Source organism: Falco punctatus (assembly GCF_963210335.1).
Source record: "Falco punctatus genome assembly, chromosome: 8".
Taxonomy (NCBI): domain Eukaryota; kingdom Metazoa; phylum Chordata; class Aves; order Falconiformes; family Falconidae; genus Falco; species Falco punctatus.
This window is the reverse complement of record NC_137588.1, coordinates 1866539-1889977: the sequence shown is the minus strand read 5'-3', so window position 1 is coordinate 1889977 and position 23439 is coordinate 1866539. Positions and strand designations below refer to the sequence as shown.

The 23439-nt window shown below is 42.7% G+C and overlaps 1 protein-coding gene across 4 annotated transcripts in view; it reads right to left on the bottom strand.

Moving 5' to 3' along the window:
* Positions 1–23439, bottom strand: part of ANKRD44 (ankyrin repeat domain 44) — a 143657-nt gene that overhangs the window by 23592 nt on the left and 96626 nt on the right. For 2 of the 4 annotated variants that reach the window (XM_080399356.1, XM_080399354.1), the window contains 7 exons: positions 21314–21396; positions 19925–19988; positions 17395–17463; positions 16508–16648; positions 13612–13695; positions 12607–12718; positions 214–285 (listed from right to left, as the gene is read on the bottom strand). In XM_080399356.1, coding sequence (XP_080255482.1) covers positions 214–285; positions 12607–12718; positions 13612–13695; positions 16508–16648; positions 17395–17463; positions 19925–19988; positions 21314–21396 — 625 coding nt within the window. The remainder of the gene's footprint in view (positions 1–213; positions 286–12606; positions 12719–13611; positions 13696–16507; positions 16649–17394; positions 17464–19924; positions 19989–21313; positions 21397–23439) is intronic. The other 2 variants (XM_080399355.1, XM_080399357.1) reach the window with 1 other exon arrangement.

Sequence of the window (23439 nt, the reverse complement as noted above, 5' to 3'; positions counted from 1 at the left end):
CAACTGTTTTGAATCAGTAAGAACCAAGAGCTTCAGCTGCCAAAAGTTTAATTAATAATTCCAGCCCAGAACCTGGTTTTGTTACATCTAGGCCTACATCTCATACCAGCTTTTTTCAAAACAAGTCTATGATTAAACGTGCTTCAAAGACAGAGATTAAGGAATTATTCTAGGAGATACTGATCAAACACTTTACACTTGTCTCATACTTACAGCTAAATGCAAAGGACTTTTCGTAGCTGCAGAATCAGATTCCTCAAACATATTGTTCGTTTTTTCCAGAAGCTGAAGGGGAAAAAAAAAAAACCAAAACCAGTCTTAAAACATTTCTGCTAAGACAGGATAAATTCTCACAGACTATAAATCAGCAGACGCAGATATATTTTGCCCTCAGACGAATGCACTAAGTACTGAAGGACTGTGAGGTATAAATACTTCATAACCTTTTCTGTAAAGTATTTTCAAGTTTTTCCCAGCAGGGTGAAGTTACAAAATTAATTTAAAAGCTTCTCATGAACATCCTTTCCCAGATTAATTAGTTTCCCTGAAATCACAGGGACTGCTTGGTGGGAAAGGAGCCCTCAAAAGGAAGGATTTGTGGAGCAGAGCCCTCCGTAAGTTTACATTGGAAAAAGCACAGTTTCATGATTACACAGGTAATGCACATGCAAGCCATGTCTGATACAGCGTTTCGGATAATTCTGACACCTAATTAGCACTGGGAATAATTATAACCGAGCTGTGAGTCATTCACAGTCATTTTTACAATTTAGCGAAGCAGAACCTGCTCCTGTAACGACAGTCTTCTGAAACACAACACATCCTCGAACTCCTTACAAACACCTAATGACATGCATTGCACTTTTGTATGATCCTCCTCGTTTCAAGGGATCCCAAAGCACTCTGAGGCTTAAAACCCAGGGCACTTCTGTCCAGCGAGAAGGAGGAACTATGGATTAGCACCACTCCACGGCAGCGCACGGACCCTGACAACCCAACCGACTGAGGCTGCAAAGATCATACCGGGTATTGACAGAAGCAATATTGCCAATTCAGCCGCTGCCGACAGCACTGCCCACACGCACGGCCTCTGACCGAGTAACTACTCAAAGAGTTAGTCTCCAAATGCCTTTGGAACTGGAAATTAGCATTTTACAGAAAATTAGTAATAGGAAACTGTGAACAGGAAAGAAAAGCGTGACAGGTAACTACAACTGACTCGTGACGTGTCTAAGGTTATGAGCCAATTTGTCACACAGGGCTTCTTTGGAGTTTTATTTTATTTTTTGTTTGGGATTTTTTTGACAGAGTAAGGAATTAATGAAAAGACTGACAAAGAGGGAAGGACATTTTTGTGACAATCTGGATAATTCTAGAGCTTGACAACATGGAAGGCTCCCCAGACAGCCAGGAGGAAGCCCAGAGCAGCCTTGCCTACGCTGCTAGGCGGCGGCGTATCCCAAACTCTGACGCGTGCCCCAACTTCTGGCGTTGCAAATTAGTCTGTAATAGACCTATAGCAAGGATAAATTTATCCAAGAAATCAAACTGGAATCCAGGCTAGCATTAATAATGTATAAGGTGTTACAAAGCAGTAATGTAGTTTATTTGTATATTTTGTGCCTAGTAAAATGCCAGGACTGGGAAAGAAACGTGCATTGATGCACATTCTATTCATAGGCAAGTGGGCATGTGCATGAACAGGTAATGTGAATTTTAACACTTCCCTGCAACTAAGGAGGGGGCAGAACCCCAAAAAGTCAAGCCACACACCAGTTTTTCAGTAGGTCTGGCGCAGAGTCAAGAAGCATTTGGTCTTACTATGTGCGGCCATCTCCAGTTTAAAATATTGTTCTCTTATATAAGATAGCTATAAACAGGACGGAGCAGCAGCCAGCTCTGAATACATGAGTAAATTCTGAATTTCTCCAGTGAATAAACAAACTAGAAAAATCCCGCCAAACAAACCCAAGCACTAAGCCTGTTCCTCCGCCTGCCTAATACCAGCCTTTATTCTGAGTCCATAAGGCCAGCACAGCAGACTAATTTAATCACTTTTAATTATGTTTAACATCATCTGTTGAAATTCCAGAATCAAAATCTCAAGAAAGAAATACTTTCCTTAACCTGTCAGAAGGCTCCAAAAGTCTCCTGGAACAAGGCAGATAATTGCTTTTTGAGCAGATGGAAAAAACCACAAAGAAAACTGACAAAATTAAGGCTCTAAAGGAACAAATTGTGGGATTGGAGAGCCCCTCACAAAAGGCATCTCCATGGCTTGGAGTTAAAGCAGCTTAGGCTGATGCAGGCTAGGCTTAATGAGCTTATTACCTATAAGGCTGAACGCCTCCATCATAAAGTCAAGCGTAAACACGAACTTGATGGTAAACCTGGTAGCTCTCAGATACATAGTCGTACAGCGCGAGAAATTAGAAAGGAGAGCAAGAAGAGGAAGATTAAAGGCACAGCGCCAGTAATTTTTCAGTATGTCTTGTCAAGCACCACTTTGTAACAATTAAAACGAAGTCATCTGAAGGATAAACATCAAGCACAAGAGACAAAAAGTGCCAGGTCCAAGTTACCAAGCAATTCTCCAGTTTCACCAGCGTTTCCGTGGTTCTAAGAATGCATTTATACTAAGTTACACGTACTCGTTATGAGAACACATAAAACAGCCCTTGAAGGGCTCTAGCTCCATAATGCTTCCATCTTAAAAGAATACACTTGTAAGAAGCAATCCACAGTCGCATCTGTTTTTAAAAAGGTGAATTTATTGCTCAAAACCATTTGCCCTGACGGCCAGGGAAGCTTAAACCCACAGACCCCGCGGCCGATGCAAGCCTGCCCGCTGTGCCGCGGTACGTACCTGCCCGCCAGAACCCGCCCCATGCATTTCACTGAAGACAGCCAAACGCGTGGGGATTACTAACCGCTTGTGCTTACTGGTGGTTGACAAGAGACTGTCCCAGCATACATCATTTCTAATTTTCTGTGCCACTGGAATGATGTCTTTTAGCCAATTACATTTCTATGTATAGATTGCGGGCAGATTTTAAGTGGCTGTCAGAACTGTGCAGAGACACCAGAAATCGGTGAGCACTCTGCTCTCTGGTTAGGTCATAACTTTTTAAAAAGTAAGGATACCCTTCCTCTTCTTCTGCCTCTTGGAAATTCCCAGCCCAACCCCTTCACTTCCCATAACAGCGCTATTCAATACTGTATGAATCATTTTGTAAAGTCTTCTTCATACTCAGAAGCAGGAACTTGAACGCTTTGGGAGTGAGATGCAGACAACGAAAGATAAAACGTGTCAATTATTCAGTTCTATTGTCACAAACTCACAGCACTACAAGGCTGCTATTATAAACTGTCTTCTCTCTCCCAGGTCTGTATGAAGATAAATAACTTTTACAGTTCTCACAATTTTATTTTATTTGGACAGCAAGGGTATTTACAAGCATAATAGGATTTACTGAGCAATTTTATTCTGTGATTATATTAAAGGATTATATGGCAGGATACGGTGTGGGGATTTTTCCCCCCCTCCATTTTTATTTTTTTGACTCAGATATGCCAGTTAATGAGTCAGGATACTTCATATAAATGTCCTTCCAGACTATAATACGTTCTAAAATTCAGCTCTAGTTTACAAAAAGCAGCTTCATGGAGCATCTTGGTGGTTTAGAATTACCATCAGGCAGAAAAGGCGATAATACGCTCAACATGCACAAAAGGTTTAAGCTACACTTTTGAAAGGAGGATGTCAGAAGAAGCTCCAAGCCATAGACACCATAACGGTGGGTGTGATCTCAGATCCTGGAAGAGAACAGAACGCATGATCCTGCACCAGCCAGCGTGCACCCACACCTCCAGGCACAGCCATCTCAGTGGCTACTGGTAGCGATGTCAAAGGTTTAATCTAACTACCACGGAAGTTGAAGTGACTTTCCTTTGAGAGTTTTACTATTTTAGTGCGTAAGGAAACCTCCACATTCCAACACACATACTTCAAGCACTGCTAATGAGCTTCTTCAGCTTGGTGCTACTAAGAGCAATGATAAAATGGCAAAACATTAGGTTACGTGTGTATCATCTATAAATGGCCTTTACTCTGAAAGGTTATTAAGCAAACAGCGTTCAGAAATTTCCACACATGTAAAAAGCTGGTCAAAAGGCAACTGAGACAAAAGAAACTGTTAAACATTGCTCTTCTGCAATAATTACACAGAAAGGTAGCTTATCACTTACAAGGTCATTCAGAAGTGGCAATTAGTAACAATTTTTAATGCCACTTTCAGAACTGAAAAAAAATATATCAGCTAGGATGTCACTTTGAATCTCATCTTTCCTGATAAACTGCAATAGATAATTTTCTCTACTGGGGGAAAACATACCAGCAGCAGCTTCTTTTAAATAAAGGCTTCACCAGCAAGTAGCAAGCACAAGATTGAAGATCCATCACTTGTTTCAGATGAGATAGAAAAGACTGATAGAATTAACCTCTGTACTACTTTATACCAGGAAAGCACATTTTTAAATCTCAGAATTATTCTTGATTGAATAATTCAAAGGTGAAGTGGTACAAACATATCCTCAGGGGTGAGAAGCAATCCTATAAGCTCTCTCCATATTTATTTTAATTTCATCAGGTTGAAACCAATACACATCCTTAATGCAGTGTCTGATATGTTTTCCTAAAACCAGGGTTTAAAAATCAGATTAATCAGTGTTTACGTCAGTTTCACTCATGTGTGTAGATTACAGGCGAAGTTAAAATAACGTAAGCAAGAAGGAGTTTTGCAAGAAGTGAGGTAGACTGAGTCTGCAGAAATTTATTAGTAGTTCCATGCAGCTCTCCCAGCACAAAATTTAAATATCCGATACCCTGCCAGAACAGTCACCACCATGCGAACAGGACACTTACCTGGCATCTAAGAGAACACCGTGCAAGTCTTTAAACATATCTAAATCTCAAAGTTCGAGCAGACCTCCAGGCCACTGCTGTTCTCATGTGGGACACTAGTCTTCTGTTGGAGCTCTCCCACTCCATGCAAGCGTTGCATGTTATGCCGTTGAGTGCCATGCTCGGTGGGTGACACAGGAGGTTCTCACCCAGTGAGCGTTAACACGAACCAGGGACGCTCCAAATGAGAGTGAGAGATCCTACGCAGCACCAGCCAGCGTGACACGCTGGCCACCTCCTGGGATGCAGAGGTCCAGCTCCTTTGTCAGTCGGCGGAGATTTTACCCTGGAACTTCCACACCGAATGACATATATTGCGTTTCTCTCTGGCCAGAAATTCTGCCTCAGAGGTTCTGTAAAGCCTCATACTTTGGTTTAAGGACATTCTTACACAGTGAAAGTTTTGCAAAACTTCACAGAGTTGCATAAAAGGTACAGGAAGGATTTTATTTAGAGAAATTATTATCCTTAAAAAAATTTCTCTCTAGCTAGAAAATTGGAGCGCTGGTGAAATACAGTGACAGTCAACTTTTTTAAATGTGCATTTCAAGGGTGTATTTGCTACTCTCCTCTCATTTGTGCCTCTACTATGAAACACAGACAAGTGCTTTTTAAATTCAGACTCACTTGAAGACACGTAATTTACATTTCTCCTCTGAACCACTTTGAAATTGGCCACAAACTTCCAGAAAACAGACAAGTGTCGGTTCCATCTCACATCACCAAATGCAAAGTTACTTTAACGTCCAGAAAAATGTCATGCCAGTCGGGTACATGCACTTGACTCACAGCTCCCAAGACTGACTGAGGAAAAGCAACAGACTTTCCAGCAAAGCTTGAGCCTGGAAGCAACAGCAAGAAGGAAATCCAGCGGAAACAAAAGCAGCACACATGCAGTCGCTTGAAGTACACAGCATGCTCGTTAAGAGTTGTGATTCTTCTTCCTCAGGCTTTATCAGAGTGAATACAAGGATTTGCAGAATACTGAGAAGTTTAAATAAAAATGAAAATACACAGCATGCAATCATTTTTCATTTACTCACTATATCCAATGGAGTTTTGCTTCCAATCTAATTAAAAATGTCAATTAAAGATGTAAGTATTCAAGTATAACGGCAATCTGCAAGTGTTTTTTGTTTGTTGCTTTTCCTGTAGAATAAACTGCATTGCCAGCAGCGCGTGAACGCAATCAGAACCCAAGACCTGACCCTGCGTGCACTCGTCCCCGCGCTGCCCGCCTAGGGACGGAATGCTCCTGAAGCGGCGAGACCACCGCCTACTGCCGCCGGTCCCTCTGGATGGGAACCGGTGCCACACCATCAGTGGACAGCAGTGAGCACGCTGACGAACAATCTACTCAGCTGACAAAATACAGACATACAGATACAAAAGACACGCACTGGGAGACTGTGTCTAACAAAGTTCGCTCGCTTTGTAAGCCTACAGGTACCATCAAACCAGCAACTTTTTTTTTTTGAATGCCTGCTGACACAGGCAGACACCTTGCCTGGTATAAATAAGCCCGATTACACCCCTAAAACCCCAGCGCCCGCAGCTCTTTCTGAGCCATACGGTCTAATGCAATGCTATATGCCATGATCAAGTGCCGTTTTCATCGGATTCAATAGATTTGAGGGAGTCAGACATTCTTTTCACATTTACATTTAAACACCACACAGACAGACAGACAGGCATTTAGGGCAAGAGCAGAAGTCCATGACCCAGAGGTGAAAAAACCGTCTCCTGCAGTTCTGCAATCACCTTGTTATTCTGTCCAACAGATCTAAGCACCTTGCTTTTCCACCCCAGGAATATAAAAATATGAACTAAAAATCAAGACAAAACCTGTCAGAGAGACAAAATAAGCCCCAGAGATGCTAGGCAATACTCTCATCCTCCAAGCCAAAGTGCCAGGAGGGTGCCAGAGCAAATGGTAATTTCCTGCACTCGCTGAGTTCACAAGCAGCACTAGCTTTCTGCAAAACATTTTTAGGATCAAAATTACCCAGTTTCCAAAACATAAAATCTAAGCCAAAATGCACCGCTGTAAGCTAACATATACTGGCATATCTAGCATATACAGGCCCCTATTGATCACTTAACCAGTGGGTACATATCGCACTAATGCTGACTTAAAGACTTAATTAAAGCAATCTACCGTGATCTGGGGGGTTCTAGGACTGACAGACAAATTAGGTTTATTAAAGTTATTTTCAAGCATTAAGTTCCTACATTCTTCTCCTTGTTAGAGCCACTCAAGTTAACGACTTTGGACTTCTCCACTAAAAAAGGAGCTTCCACGTGGGAGAAGCTCTCATAGACGTAGATACAAAGTCATTTGCCACACAAAACGCTATCGCCACTGGTTTCGGACAAAATGCCACCTTTAAGAAAGAGGGTGTTGCTCGTGGAGACGGTCGGGAATTCCTGAAGGAGACAACCCAGAAGGTATCCCCGAAAGTACAGGCTCGGGTCAGGAGGCTTATGGTCTGCCGCCAGACAAGGACCCAAGCCAGACCCCCACCTGGCAAAAGGCTTTTCAGCACCTGTCCCAGCCACACTGAAGTCATCGTCACTGCTCACCACTGCCCTGCGCTCGGAGGGAGGAAGGAACAAAGTCTGGTTGACAAGGGACACACACGCTGAGCAGCAGCCGCACCGAAGATTTGTGGGGTTGGTGAGTTCAACTTCTCCACAGGTTAAGGAACCAACTGTTTGAAGGCATGGCTGAACTCTTCTCAGTGCTAACGGTCAGTCTCATAAAGGAGTTTGCCTTCTCTTCAAATCCAGCCTCTCCTTCCACATGGTGGCCAAAGCAGCCCTCTGCTAGCCCGAGCCTCCCCCGCCCCCGCGGCAGCTGGGAGGCTCACCTCGCTGCGGGCAGGCAGGACGAGATCTGCCTCTTCTTTTGGACATGGTTTTTGGTGAAACCATGCTCTCCTCCCACCCTCAACCGAATTAGTCCCTGTGCTGATTCAATTTCTATTAGCCAAAGAGTGAATTTCATTTGCTGATGGTTTAAAGAAAAAAACAGATTAAAAGCAAAAATAACCATCAATTCTTACAGTCAGAGAAGAGATTTCACTACAGGAGACAGGCATTTAATTGTTTGCCCTAACACTGCACAGAAACCTATTTTTACCAGCACAAAGCGCATGACTGGCTCTCCAGATGGAATTTTAAAGTGAAATTACAAGTTAAATATCACTGTTTTCACATCAATAAGGATTTTGTGATAAGAGATCATTTCAACAAAAAAATCCACTATATTTTTCTTTTTTTCAAAGTAATTTGGTGATCTGATCAGCTCTAAAATACCGGCTAGCGATCATGACTGATGCCCCTGACTACACCAAAGTCGGTCTCAATCTGAACAAACTGAGGTTATTTTTAGCAGCAGGAAAGCAGATGGGAGCCTCAGCCGCCTGCGAGCGCACATGCCCACCACTCAGCCTTTATGAATGGCCCTTACAGATGGAGAAAGAACTCGAGAATCTGCTTCCCCGATTCTCTTTTTAGCAACATCACGTCATTCACTGCAGGGCAACTAGCCCACTAATATCCCAGACAACCTAAAGGTCCTCCAGAAAAAAGCTTCTGCCATTGAGCTCTGTGGTTGAACACACAAACACAAATTTTATTTGTTTGGGTCAAAGGATATGACCTTTGCACTCTTAATCCTTATTTTTCCTAGTACCTCTCCTCTCCCCATAAAGATATTTAGCTAAATTCTAGCCAAGGTATCAGGCTCACAGTAAACACAAAAGTCAAAAAATGAAAAAATATTTTTGTAGATAAACCAGCCTTTCCTAAACTGTACTTAAACATGTTAATATTTCGTGTTGCTGAGAAGCTATGGTGCTTAAAGCACAGACCAGGTCGCTCAGCAAAGAAAACTTGACTGGATACTCACTCCTCTTCTTCAGATTTTTAAATGACCATTTATTTATAAATAGGTTATTTTAGATACCTGTTCTAAAAAACAGGCAGGAGAAGGGAAGAAAGAAAGAAAGAGCCTTACAAGGTCTTTGATAAACTTGCCATATTCTGGAACACTGAAATAATTCCCTAACATTGTGCTGCAGTTCGGTATGGTACATGTAGAGAAATACTAGTAACCGTTCCTCATCAGATCGAGCTTATCGTTGCACTCACTTTGCCTTAGTTTTGACCAGAATTCAAGCTTCATATTTTATATGAACTCTTTCCCCTAACAGTTTTATGCCCATAAAGAACTGTCTTGTTCTAGGGAAGATAATTGTTAGGTATTTTCATCTATAAGCTATGAATAATATACCAAAAATATTTACCCAAAGATAAAAGAGTAAAATAACAATCCAAAAAATAGTGTTTTTATTTCAGCAATCCTGCCTGAGAATCTCTTCATCAGGATACAAGGGATTGGAAATATTTTATAAGTATTGCGTATGTCAGAGATTATCTGCCGTACAGATTAGTGGTTCAAAGCTAGCACTTTTAAGAAAGACACCAATTTATCTCTGTTGCATGTATGAAACCAAAATAAAAAAATCTTCCTGTCTATCTACAGACATATTTACATAGGAATTAGGGCTGCTGGGCTCCCAACTTTCCTTGAGTAAGAGCAACTGAAAATATTGTGAATCTTACTTTCCTTTTCATTAGCACTGAAAACTTGAAAGAAAAATGTATGACCAGGATACAGCGATAAACCCAGCCAAGTTCCCTCAGACACAACCTGCACCTACTCCACGGACCATGGCACCAAGGCATCCTGCAGCCTTAGCTGGAGCTGGCACAGCCTGCACTGGCGCTGAGCGCCCGGCGCGGCTCAGGGAAGAGGAGCGAGCCACGCGCTGCTGCTCCTTTTCTTGATGCGTTGGTTTAGATTTCGGAACAGATAAACGGAATGCTTGAGGACTAAGATGGCATTTGATGACTTACTGCTCCTTGTGCTATGTGGCAAAGAAGAGGCCTCTAGCTGAAAGTCACACCTAGGAGCAGTTAATCCTTATTGGATGCTTCACTCAGTTATGAGTAACTAGACCAGTCAGCGTGCTGTGGTTAACAGCTACCAGAAATAAAGATCGTGGTTCGTGACGAAGTCCTTGTCATAGGTCTGCCACAGAGAGCACAACAAACTGTGCCCAAGCCACCAGTCAGCCTCACGAGACAGCGAGGCTCCTTTCCATCTGCACCACATGCATCCTTATTGCAGCTTTCAGACACAGCCTTCAAAGAGCTGTAAATAACCATAACTCTGTCAAAAACAATTTGATTGCGTTACAGGTTTGCGATGTCTACAGGTGACGCTACTTTATGAGACAGATGAAGCACGGCAAACAACAGTTGGCTTAACACCTGGGACTCTTGCATTGGAATAAGTGAATAAACCTCGGCATGAGGATTATTTCCATTTCATGCCCGCAGCACAATTACCATTCAGCTACTCAGGACTGGTCTTGGGCCTTTTGCCATCCCAAATCCAAGCAATGCAAAGAAATCAGTGTGAAGGTGGTGCCTGTATCAGTTAGTTAGTCACTGTTATCAAACATCAAGTTATTAAACCTAGGACTCTGTAACTCACTAGAGCTAAGGGACAACTGCTCACACAAACAAAACAGTATCACCTTCTTCTGACAGTGGGTGCCAGGATGAGGAGTCCTGGTCCTGCTGTCGATTGAGCGCAAATGCTTTCTGGTACGCTGAGCTCCAGAGAAAATGAGATGCTTGTCAGCCTCTAAGCACCAATGACAAAATCCTGGTCCCCACAAAACATTCAGGCAGACACCCTAGTACGCAGCAGTGGTCCTTTGCACACAAAATGCTCGAATTCATAGCCGTTTCCCTTCACCGGTGTACACAGAACAGCTGTATGACTGTAACTCTGGAAACGATGCTTGACCTTGGGTTTCTGTACTGCAGCTATAGTGAAAAATACGGGAAGACTGAAATGGAAAACCATTGAATTTCTCTGTCCAAATATAGAACACTTGCTGCACAGCTGTCTCTAGTCCACAGTTTGCATTTCACCCTCCAAAATTAAAAGAAAACCCAACACCTCTGATATGCACTGCATTTCCAGCTCTTCCTTTTGTCTGGCAAGCCTAAGCAACACTAGGACTCGATAGCAGGTCACTGTCTGCAACTGATATGCTGCCAGAAAACACACACAGCAATAAGGAAAAGAAAGGAGAGACCTTGCTCCATGCCTGCTCCGTGCATGGCGGCACACAGGGACTGATGTGAAGGCTGAAAGAGAATCCCCCAGTGAAAATACTTTTGTGGAGGTCTCTGCTCCTGCAAGTCATGCAAAAATTTGGGGATAAGACACGGGTAAGGTTGCAGTACACATTCCTGTGGCCATACAAGTGCAGGCTTGTACATGGCACAGAGGAGGCTACTCCATATAAGTGCCCTTCAAATACCAGCATTTGCTTTTGTTCCGAAGGGGCGGCAGGCTGAGCTGAGGACCCCTCCATCCCCACGGGCAGAGTCACGAGAGATCAGCTATCGGAGAAGGCTCCAAACAAGGAAAGAGCAAACTTGCTGCCACAAGCAACAAAGGAGCAGGGATATTTTAAGTGTCCTAAATATATGTGCTTGCGCAGGTGGGAGCTAAAAAGGCTTAACATCCCACCTGAAACTCTGACCCAGGGCTGCCCTGGTGTAATTACAGGCCAAGGCTCCCAGCTGTGTGCCCGAGGCAGGCCAGCTGCAGCCTTCCTCCTACGGTGGCAACCACCGGCAGCGCTGGTACACGCCGTGCAAAAGCTGCACGTGCTGCGCAGAGCTCCTTTCCAACAACCAAGCACTTTGACTCTTCAACAGAGAAAGAACGGACCAAACAACATAAAACACTAAACAGCACGCAGTGTTTTTACTAAAGCATGAATACCTATACAACTTTCTAATTAGAGCTTTTTTCTTTCAAAGAAAGTGAAGTCTATTCATATGTGACACAATCATTTTGGATCACCCTGTATATCAAGCAGTTCAGTTAACACCCATCTTCATGGCAGTTATTTTTACAAGTCAGAAACTTCTACAATTCCGTAACTATACATCTCCCAAATCCAATTTTTGGCTAACAATTTTTGGCTTCTTATGAGATGCAATTTCTAATCATTCAGGTTCAGGGTATTAAAAAAGCAACAGCAATAAAAAAAGTTACATGGCATACAAGCTTCATCTTGATTATGATAACTTTATCAACGCTGCTGTTATTTCACCAGAAGCCAAAAGCCACTGCAGGCACACAGCTGATAAAAGCTATTTACTCTCTCAGTTTGCAAGTCAGATACTGTGCCAGCTAACAAGGCACATAGACTGTCATGCCCTGGGAATTATCCCTTACTGCTGCCACATACACATACACTGGGAATACTCTGATCACAGTTAAAATTAATTTGAGCGCACATAAACTCCACTCAAAGACAACACTTAAGCAGCAGCTTGCTGAACAAGAACTGGATTATCAAGATGAACATATTTTTAAGATACATCTGGTTGCATATATTTGAGTTTACTGTACCATATTGCAGGTTTTTCACAGGTTTCGGAACATCCACAGAACTCAAACAGTAACGTTCCGGGGAGTTCACAATACTAGCATCCGCGCATACGTATCAGCAGATAAGGGGCTTCCGAAACCGAGCACTCACCAGTTCCAGACACTGCCGGTGCCCATACGCAGCAGCGTAATGCACAGTGTTGTACCCCTCTTTGTCTTGGATGGATGGATTGGCGTCGTTCTGCAGAAGGAACTCTAGACACCTGTGGACAATTCACTAGTGTAAATGTGAGCTCTCAGTATTTAACAGACTCATCCCTCACCGCAGCTGGGAGGGGCACTGAAAAGTGGCACTTAATTCTGTATTTCTAGCAGCACCTCAAATCTCTTTTCACCAATAGCTTCTCACATTCACCATTTTTTAAAAGAGAAAATCCCCACTCATCTTTGAAGGTCATCTTTGTAAAAAACAATCTCCAATCTAACTTTTGTGCCTACTCGAGATTACCAAAATTATTTTCCATTACAAAGCCTGCAAGAGAGCTACTCAGCTCTGTTCTTAAAGACTTAACTGAGTCAATTTCCCAGCAGGTAGCTACATAGACATATTTTCTTCTTTGTTGGCTTGTTTGTTGTTTTTTTTAAATCATACGTTTTTCAAAGGATCCCTTATGCTCTTTATAGCTCCTGCCCCTTTTTTTTAAACCAGCAAGAAACCATAAATTTGTTATTACTCCCTTCTCCCATAGCTCGTAATTTGTAGCGAACATAAGGTTGTCATATGACAAAGGGGATTTTTAAAACAAAGAAATCATTAAGCAGCTAGGTGAAAATGTCAATCCAAGTAACTGCATTGAGGAAACCGTTGGCTACTTCTTTTTGCAACATACTCAGTGCAAAGCATTAAAATAAGACAGTGCATGATGCTAAAGAATTATGAAATTACTGAAGCAGTACCTTTTCAATTAAGAAAAAGCAACAAGCACAGGAAGAGAAATAGCAGGGAATATGTGCACAGAGAAGAGAGTAGAGCTTTTTTCTTTAGGTTGGCCCTCATTAAAGCCAAGCATTGTGTTTAGCAGAGCAACGAATGAGCAAAAGCAGTGGCATTCTCCAGAAATGAGGTCTAACTGCTTTACTGATTTACCAAACTTACAATGCAGCTTCTTTTTCCTTCATCTCACTGGCTCTTTCAAGTTCTTCAGCATTTTCATGGGAGTTACCTAAAATATTCTTTCTTCTCAGCATAGAGGACAGAAAAATGTAACTTATTTTCAAAATATCATACCAGTGATTTGATGCAGTCTGCCACCCATCCCTTCAAGGAGTTGACCTCCTCCAGCCAACAGTAAGAATTATACAAGTTAAGTGAGTATACTGCGTGGGTCTGCAGCTAATAAGTTTTGCAACCTATGGAGAACACTACAACATGTGGTTTACTGTCCCACAAGTTAACGCCAGGGGGGGAAAAAAAAAAAAAAAAAAAAAAAAAAGAACCAACCAAAAAATTCTGGTTTCCATCAGAAAATTTCTCCCACAGCAGTGTTGTGCATTTTGTTTCCTTTGCAGAGAGGAACTCAGGATTACAACAGCTTGCTTCTTCCTACAGTAACCTGCTAGTTCTTCCCTAGCAATTAGCATTTAGAGAAACTTAAATCACTGCTACTAAATTGGTCTATCCTGAATCTGCATTAGCTGGGTTGCTGACTCCCCTCACTTTCTGTGAAATATCTTGGCAACACTACGTGGATCTCTTGGTCAGGTTCTTTAGATTCTTCAAATAGCTCAGCATGCCTTCGTAATCCCGCACACCCGCATTGGTTTTGGCACCTCTGTTTCCCAGCGGGACGGACGGCAGACAGAAGACTATGATTTTTGATCTTATAATCATGAACTTGTGATTATGATCTTTCTTGACCACCAAGGCTAACACAGCACACATTTACAAACCGCTGCCATCACGGACCAGTAGCTTGAAAGGTTTGTAGAAGGACAGTTTGTTAACTTCAATCCCAATACAACATGCAAATTCCAGACTGGATTCTGCACAATGCAGAACAGTATATTCTTTCTTTAACATGCAATTTCCCTTTTGTAATACCAAGATCTGACATTCTTCCTGTGGGTGCCACCAATAACGGGTTGTTCTACAAACCCGGGGTCTGTCTGATGCCCACTGACTCAGAGAAAACTTCATTATCAATAAAATAACTCTGCTGAATATTAACATTGTAAGGTCATAGACAGCGCTCATGCTATGCTGAAGTCCTACCTGTATCTGCTTTCAGCTAAACATAAATCAGTGAGATCCCAAAATAAGGTCCCCTGAACAGAGCAAGTGATGATATGGAGAAACAGTAGATACTCAGAAACCGCCATCAGCTAGTTAACGAACGTGTTGCTGTCATTGCCATTGCACTTTCTGAAGACCATAAGCAGCAACAATTACCAGAACAGCTGAAACAGTAGGGCAACCTCGCTGCACCAAGACTTCTCCCTGCTCATTAACTGTCCACATCCAAAGTTAAATAATTATGAATGTTCTTTGGACTGAGATTGTCTGACCTTGGGACTTTTTTGCCATTCAGCAGGGAAGAAAAAATATGCAGACCTGTAAAATCGTGGACTGCAAAAAGCATTTCATCTGTATAACAAGGCTTCTTTCAGTACATCTCAAACTGGAAAATTTAATGAGAAGACAGCATCACCACATCAGAATCAATTTAGGTTTGGACTATGAGGGCAAATAAAGGCCATATATTCCTGCCAATGTTCAGGATGTGACTAAAGCAAGATTTTTTTTTTAAGTGATGGAAAAGATACATCCTGAAGTTAACCAAGAGCTTGTTTAAATGCAGGAACTTCACCTACAAAGAGCCAAAAGCTGAAAACCACACACCGAATCACTATTCTCAACACTATGAGCAACACCTCACCCTGCCAAGGCAGTATTAGAAACAGTCAGTGGTGAAAGCCTTCCAACAAGCCTGCTCTGACTGTAGTGCCAAGCACACACCTTTGAAGATCCTGCTGCCTCCTTCCTCCCAGCACTGTTCAGGTTTGAGAGTGACAGGGAAGATGTTTTTTATATCAGTATCATTACAGCAAATGCTGAAGCGGCTATCAAGGTTCTGGTATGGCATCCAACCTCTGCCACAAAGTTAAGCTGAAGTTTTCCCGCAGTGGCTTTGAGGTGGTATTCTGCTGGGAACAAGCCAGATGTCTTTTCACCAGACCTCACTACACAAGAAACCAAAACACCAGTTCCTTAGTGTCTAGAGGAATGAGATGGAGAAACATGGGATGACCCAAAATAAATATCTACCACTTTTAAGAGAGAACTAACAGGATAATTGAACCTGTCTTACACTGTATGTTGTAAGGAAGAGATTGCCAAAATATGCAACTATCTGGGCATTAGACATTGAAGTCCCTAACCACAGGATTTTGAAGTTCTGCAGCTGTTTTCCCCCTTTCTCACAAGAACAGCACTGCATTCTGGCAAAGGATATTTCCCAAGCCTCCCTCTTTTTGAAGTCTCTAAAAAGCAACCTGTTTGGACAGAGCAAGCATTTTTATCAGCTCTGACAGTGGAGAGAGGCTGATGGGTAGATCTGTCCCATCTTTTCCAGGCAGGCTGTCAGCATGGCCAGATGTCTACCTGTCACTGCAGCCCATCTAGGAAAACTTCTCCTTGTGCTGTCTCTTGCTCCATCATTTCTGACAGAGTAGAAAATTCTCTGAGCTTACCCTTGTGAGGAAACCACACAGAGGAAAACAGAAGACAAAATGTTCTGAAAATAGTTCAGTAGGACAGGGTGGCTGCAAAACCGCGCGTTACATCAAAGGTAAACTGTAGAGCTGAACTGCCACATCATCTGGGGATTTGGCTTCTAGTCAGGGCAACTTTGTGCGGAGCCATGCATGCATCTGAGAGAAATGCCTTTGCCGGTGGGGTCATTTTTTTGGCTCAAAAGACATAGCATCATAGATGACACTAATTTAGCGAGGCACAAGGAATACAAACAAGGAATACAAAGAGGCTTTCTTACTTTCGGTCCATGTCAGAAGCAGCAGCATAGTGCAAAGGGGTGCGTCCCCAGTCGTCTGTTTCATTAATATTGGCTCCTGTTGTCACCAGTGTCTCAATACAGTGGAAATGACAATTTGCGGCTGCATAGTGCAAAGGTGTCCTGGAACATAAGTGAGAATGTGTTACCTCATATTCCAATACGCATCACTGAGGATAATGATAAATCTTAATTGCTGTATTCCTACACATTTCCAGCAGTTAGCATCAGTGCCTTATGTTCCTGTGATGAAATGCAAAGTTATGGAAATTTAACACAATATTGTGTTAATTCGAAGTTTTGGTGCTCCTACAAAGCCTAATAGGTTACAGATCATCAATCTGTGTCTTGCAAACAACCTATTCCCAGCGACAGCCTCTGCTGCCGCTCTGGATACACAATACTTTCTTCCAGTTGGGAGGCAGAGCAAAGCACAGTGTCCCTTGCAGCATCTCATTTAGCTGGCATAGCAACTCTCATAGCAACACTTCATAGCAGGGGAAAAACCTCGAGGAAGCACATCAAATAGCAGCAATCCTACCATCATAACCCACGTGCTGTCTTGGGCACACAAAGTAAAGAATTTAGGCAGTACGAGAAGCAATAAAGAAAAAAAAAAAAAACTGTGATATTTTTAAAACAGAAAACTCAAGAGGGTGGGATGGCTTTCATGTATTTAATGAAGTCTGCACCTGTCTGGCATATAACTGCAGCAGCAGGAGTTCTGCAGGGAAGGCCAAACTCCTACTTTATTTTACTGTCATTTTTCATACAACATATGATTTCCAGACTGAGATGGTCTTTCTTCCTTGCCTGCTAGAAGCCTTTTTTTTTTTTTTTTTTTCAAATGAACTTCATAATTTACCTACCTCCCACATTTGTCCTTCTTATTAAAATCTGCTCCACTGCTTTGCAAGAGTTTTATACATTCAACATTACTGGAAAGAGAAGTAAAGAAAACAAAACATGAACAAACCAGAAGTTTACATCTGTATTGCTCCCTGTCCCCAAGGAGGAAGAAGTTACTCTTAAGTATTTTTGTACTACTTGCCCTGCAAAACCGGGGTACAGCCAACTGCAACATGAAATTCAATTGAACAGAAAATGAAGCTTTAAAAAACTATTTCTTTTTTTCTAGAAAACCTCAAACTTCTCTTCTGCTGAAGAAAAAAAAAATTTCCAAAGACAGCATAGTAAATGTGATCTGAAGTCAGTGGTCTCGGAGATTTTCAATGGGAGCTGTACTCTAATGCTTCCCACACCAAACTGGTATTTTATAAGAGAACCTGAAAAGAAAGTTGCTGCCAGCTTATAAAATGCCAGTCTAATAATGAAGAGGTGACATTTAACGAAATCCACCCCCATTCAGCAAAGCATTCAACAGTAAGCACTTTGCTCAAATCCTGTTCACGTAGTGACATTTAATCACAAGAGTTACTCGTAGGTTTATTCTGCTATGTTTTGTTGACTGTTGACAGATTTAAGCACACCCCTACGTGCTTTGTTGAATAAGGAGCATAGCTATTTAAAGTGACTGTCATATCAATACTGCACGTATCTAAGCGGATGAGCTGGGCTCCGTTGCTTTTTATCTGTTCAAAGCGTTCACCACGTCATAGCTGCTGCTCCACCTTGTTTAAAGCCAGGTGATTTTTAATACAAAACAGAACAGCTGAATTCTCACATCTTTTGTAATTCAAGCGAATACATGTATGACTCCAAGCCACAAAGTGACATAAAGAAGCACAGCACTTTCCAAGACTCCTTGTCATTCACAGGGGCAATAAATCATCTGTGTTCACAATCAGATGAGCAGGCCTTTGAAGTACGTTCTTTTCCTAGTACCCATGAAACTCCCATTAATGTAATGGGAGTAACAGGCATGTATCAGGAAAAAAATGAATGCCTTTTGTATAGCTCCAGCTCCAGGAAAAAAAAAAAAAAACAACCTAGATGCAAATATGTAGGTGTATGCTCATCCCTACTCAAAATCACTATTGTGTAAAATAGCTACAGAACACTCACCACAACGTACTAAAAATAAGAACACTTGTTAGCGATGACAATTATAGTAAACCATTGGAAAAATATGGTTTATTTTCATGAGCCACTTTTGCTTCTTATGAAGCCTGTCCTTCTCTTTAGGACTTCCAGGTTATTTTCATTACTCTTTTTGGGGTGCAGCCTTATCAAAGAGATAGTGTCTGAGCTATACTACAACAATCTCCATCCAAGCAACAGTCATACCTCCTCTATTAATATGACAGAAGTATACAGAAGAGTAATACCATAAGAATAATAAAACCAGTATTTGGATCAATTTCTTTTTTTTTTTTTTTTTTTTTGTAATAACAAAAACTTTGTGATACACATTTTGATCCACCAAGAAGAAAAAGCAACGTCCAGAAAGACTGCCAAGTATTTCCTGTGGATGACCATTTCTGCCTGCTATAACCACAGAGAATCGAAGCTGGATTCCAGCCAAAGCTCCATTTCAGCTGTTTTCTGAGCCATAAAGTACTCGACAGAAGAGTCAAAAATCAATGCTTGCCAAATGTTTTGTCCTTTTACTAGTTTAACTTCACAGCGCTCCACTGACAATTATTTGGAAAAAATTAAACTAACTGGATGCTACATTTACAACTTAAATTGATGTATTTCAGTTTTCTTTTGTTTCCATTTCTGGCCTCCCAGCACTTAGCAGGAACGCATCACCCTGAGAGAACAAGTCTTCTGACTTTCTGATTTGGAGGCTGGGGCTTGGTTGCTTGGTGTGGGGTTGGGTTTTTGTTGGTTTCTCTTTTAGAAATTTTTGAACTTGTGGCTGAAAAACGGGAAAGAGGGAGACAAGCTGCACTTGGACACCGGGGTTGCAGTCTGATGGGCACTTGCATAGCTGCATTTTAGGACAAGGACACAGTCCAAAGGTGGAGGCCAGGAATAACTCCCCTGCCAGCAGCATCCCAGGAGCTGCAGCTCCTCCTCGCTCGCTGTGCCCTAGGAACTGATGATTTCCTGCTGACTGCCAGCCCTCAGCCACCGCTGGGGCCAACAGACACACCTGGGTCAGTACAGAACACCCCCACCCCAAGCTGAAGCAATCTTCACAGGGACACAAAAATAAAGAATTTTACCCTACGCCTGAAACCCACCCTTCAAATCACAACCCAGCTCTCTGCGGCAGAGGGAATCAGATCGTCTCCTTTACTTTGCAAGCAACGTCTACATGAGGGCAGTGGCAAAAGGCAGTCTCAAGTGACCCAGATTTGACATCAGACCACTTTGCTTCCCTTGCACCGCAATAAATTCCTCTGTGGATGGCACAGTTAAGTTGGCTGGCACCAGATCTGCAACAACGCCACAAAATAACTTACAATGGCTACAGGCGCAGCTACTCACCCTCCTGCAGCGGCAGCGTGGAGGCACGTTCTTCCAAAACTATCAGGGGTGTCTATTTCAAAGCCTGCAGACAGCACGTGCTCATTACTAAACAAGGACACTATGCTATACTTTTGTCCTAGTTAAACCACAAGAAACATCGCAGAGACAGAAAAATCAGTTAGTTGGAAAAAGACAGAACGCAAGCAACTACAGTCAGAAAGAGGTTGTCACGGGAACGGTGAGAAGCTGCTCCAGTTTGGCAGCTTTATAAAAAGAGCTGCAAAGTCGACCAGCATCTATTTCCACATCCAGCTCTGCGCCACATCCCTATTTAAAACCATGTGACAGGCATTTATGAGGCACATATTTATCTAGAGGACTGCGACAGGAGGAGGACAGGAAGACAGAAAACATGAAGAAATGAGGAAAAACCACAGAGTCCGCCTGAACATGAAATGGGGCCATTTTTACTCTGTGTGGTTTTCAGGCTGGAAAGCCTTCCAGGAGCACGCAGGGGTATTATTCACCAAGATGTGTAAGGCCAAAGATAGAAGCCTGGCAGTATTAATTCTGCTCACTCAGAGAAAAAGCTCTCTTCCTTCCTGACCTAGCGGTCAAGGCCAGAACACACCAAGGTTTAACGTAACGGTGTGTGCAATTACCATCTTTCACATTGTTTTACATCCTACAGGACGCAAGTTCAGGGGGGAAGGTTGTAGGAGTTTTTACCTGTTAAGTAATGAAGCAGTTTTCTAGAAAAAGCATATGATCTGCTTTGTGATTTTTTAATTCAAGGGAACTCTTCCCTGGAAAAAAAGATTGTGTGATTTGGCACCTGATTACTGCCTCTTTTGAAATGGTTGTGTCCTGCTGCTTCTGCTTCGGGCTCTGCTGAGGATCCTAAGGCTGCTCTCCTGACGCTATGCTCCCAGAGCCTTGGCCAGCCTAAGTCCTCTACTCCGTCCGGATTCAGAAACACACTTCAGCTGTACCTAAACTCTACCATCATCAGTGAGATGTTAATACCTGCGCCGGTGGAGGTCCCAAAGAGATAATTTCCTGAATTATTCCTTTGGGAGGAAAAAACCCAAAACAAAACAGTGTCTCCGATTCTTAGCGTTTGGAAGAGGGTCCTAAATTTCCTCCCTCCTCCTGGGGAATTAATATAAACTCTCTGAACCTGCCAGGAGAACAGAGCTTCAGGCACGAACAGTACAGGGTGGAGGAAGTACCAGCGTGCTGTTAGGAAAGCCTCGCGCGCTCCCGCACACCAGACCACACAGCCGGACACCCACAGCACAGGAAGCCTTCCACTTCAACAGTCCACAACAACCAGTATAATGGGACCGTAAGCAGCAGACACACACACACTACTGGAGCTCCACAGACAGCCCAGGATTTACTTACCCGACGACAACAATTTCCTGCAGCAGTCTGAGTGAGCATTCAGCGCTGCTAAGTGTAAAGGGAACATGTTGTGGATCCCACACCTGAAAGGCACAACAGCCTCGTTACACGGAGCCATGTGAAAATGCAGGTTGCACACAGACACAACACAGCAAAACCTGCCACAAAGGCAGCATTTTCATCCTTTGCGAGGAAGATTCTTCCTTGCTGCCCGCCATTTATTTTTATCTGTATTTCTTTACCAGCCTTCTCGGGAGTTAAAAATATTCTGATACAGCAAAATCTTGGCATTACACTTTGAACAGAATGTGGCAGGAAGGTTTCTAGGTTTCAAGGCAAAAGCTAACGTAGCAAGAGCGCAGATTATTGCTCGGAGTCAATTTCCCAGTGTGGGATGCACAAATTTCTGCATCAGCTACACATACTGCAAATGCCATTCTGAGGTAAAAGTAAATGTCAAAATCTTCTCCATGTTGTTTCTGAAATCCATTTTTCCTGCAGTTAGCATCCTTTAGATAACTCTCGGGTGGGTTTTCAAAGCCTCCCCTTCTTCCCCCTCCCTCCCCCAGGGCTGGGGTCGCTGATGGCTGTTCACGCTTCCCTTGAGGCTGCCACAACACACACAGTTTTCTTCCCACACCCTAAGAACTAAAGGCCTGATTTTCCTATTTGCTCCAGCTACTCTCCTCACACCCCCTTTCCTTTTTTCCACCTGTTTAACAAATGACCCTCTTCTTAATTACACTATATACTCCTCAGAGCAGACATGCTGGCTTAAAAACAAAAAGGTCGGCCACCTATCACTGAGCTAAATCTGTACCAGGCAACCACACAGCTCTCAAACAGGCTGAGCATTCAGCAGCTTGTATTTACATCGGCAAATTATCCCAGTTCGGTGCCGAAGCATGCCGGTGTTTACTGTCTTAGAAGACTTTTGGATTTGGACATCTTGGCTTCTGCCATTTAGCGTTGCTTTTGCGAAAAGCATCTTGTTATTCTAGAAATACTATCCTGCAGGCAGTCCTCCAAGCGCGCACAAACATGGAGCCTCTGACAGCAACCATGGTGACAAGATTATCATCTACTGCCGGCTTCAGCAGACAGGTTTTTGAAAAATGGCAACTCTCAAACAACAGCAGGTGGATTCATAGGTCTCCTTCATGTCTGCAAGAGAACTGGATGGGAGAGTACGATCACCTTACGGAAGAGGATTTCAGATACAGACCCAAAGATGAAGGAATCTGTCGTTCTGCAAGACTCACCATAAATCATAGTTACTTATGAAGCTTTAGACAAAAATGAAAGTGGATGTTTGTAGAGATATGTCGCTCTCTCCAACATTTTGTACGTAGATCTAACTAATTTTGGTTTGTAAGTTTTTAAAAAACTTAATCTTTCCAGAATCCACAAGCCCATCCTTCCTCTGTCTTCACATTAAATGCATCCTCCTTGCTGCCTTACTACACTGAGGAGCCGACTTGTGGCGCTGTATAAATTTTGATATTGCTGGTGTCAGCATCTAGATCCCAGTTAAACAACTAAAAGACAATCTGACAGCCCGTTCTTTGACGGAAACGGCACAAGCTCCACCAAGCTGCTGCAACTGTATGAACAGGTTGCATTTTTTAGCTGTGGATTCATTTAAGCTAACATTGGACATTCTGTATTGCCGTGCTTCTTTCCACATCCATCTCCCTCTATCTCCTCCTCCACCTAGTTATCTAAAGCTGTATTTTTCTTCTTTTCAGTCAAGATTTCCACCCACCATACGTTTTGGCTGGTTTCCATCAATATACACTATCTGCACATCTGCTAACCAGTGTCACACTTCTGTAACGCTGTTCACACTGGTTCCTCCCACCACTTACACACTTTTCCTTTAAATGCAGCTGCCTCAAAAAGACTGACCAAGCTGTCTGCAGTTGTTGTTGCTAACAATGCTGCAGAATTTTCTTTTCAAAGCCAATCTGGGGAGCTCAGCCAGAGTTATTTACATGCAGCACATATGAAAGCCCTTCCCCAGCATTTCAGCGATCCTTGTTTAGCACAGACAGTAGCATCTGCCTGGTATCTCTGAGCCAACTTCTTATTTCACTTATTTCTGCTGCTGGAAAAAGGATTTTATT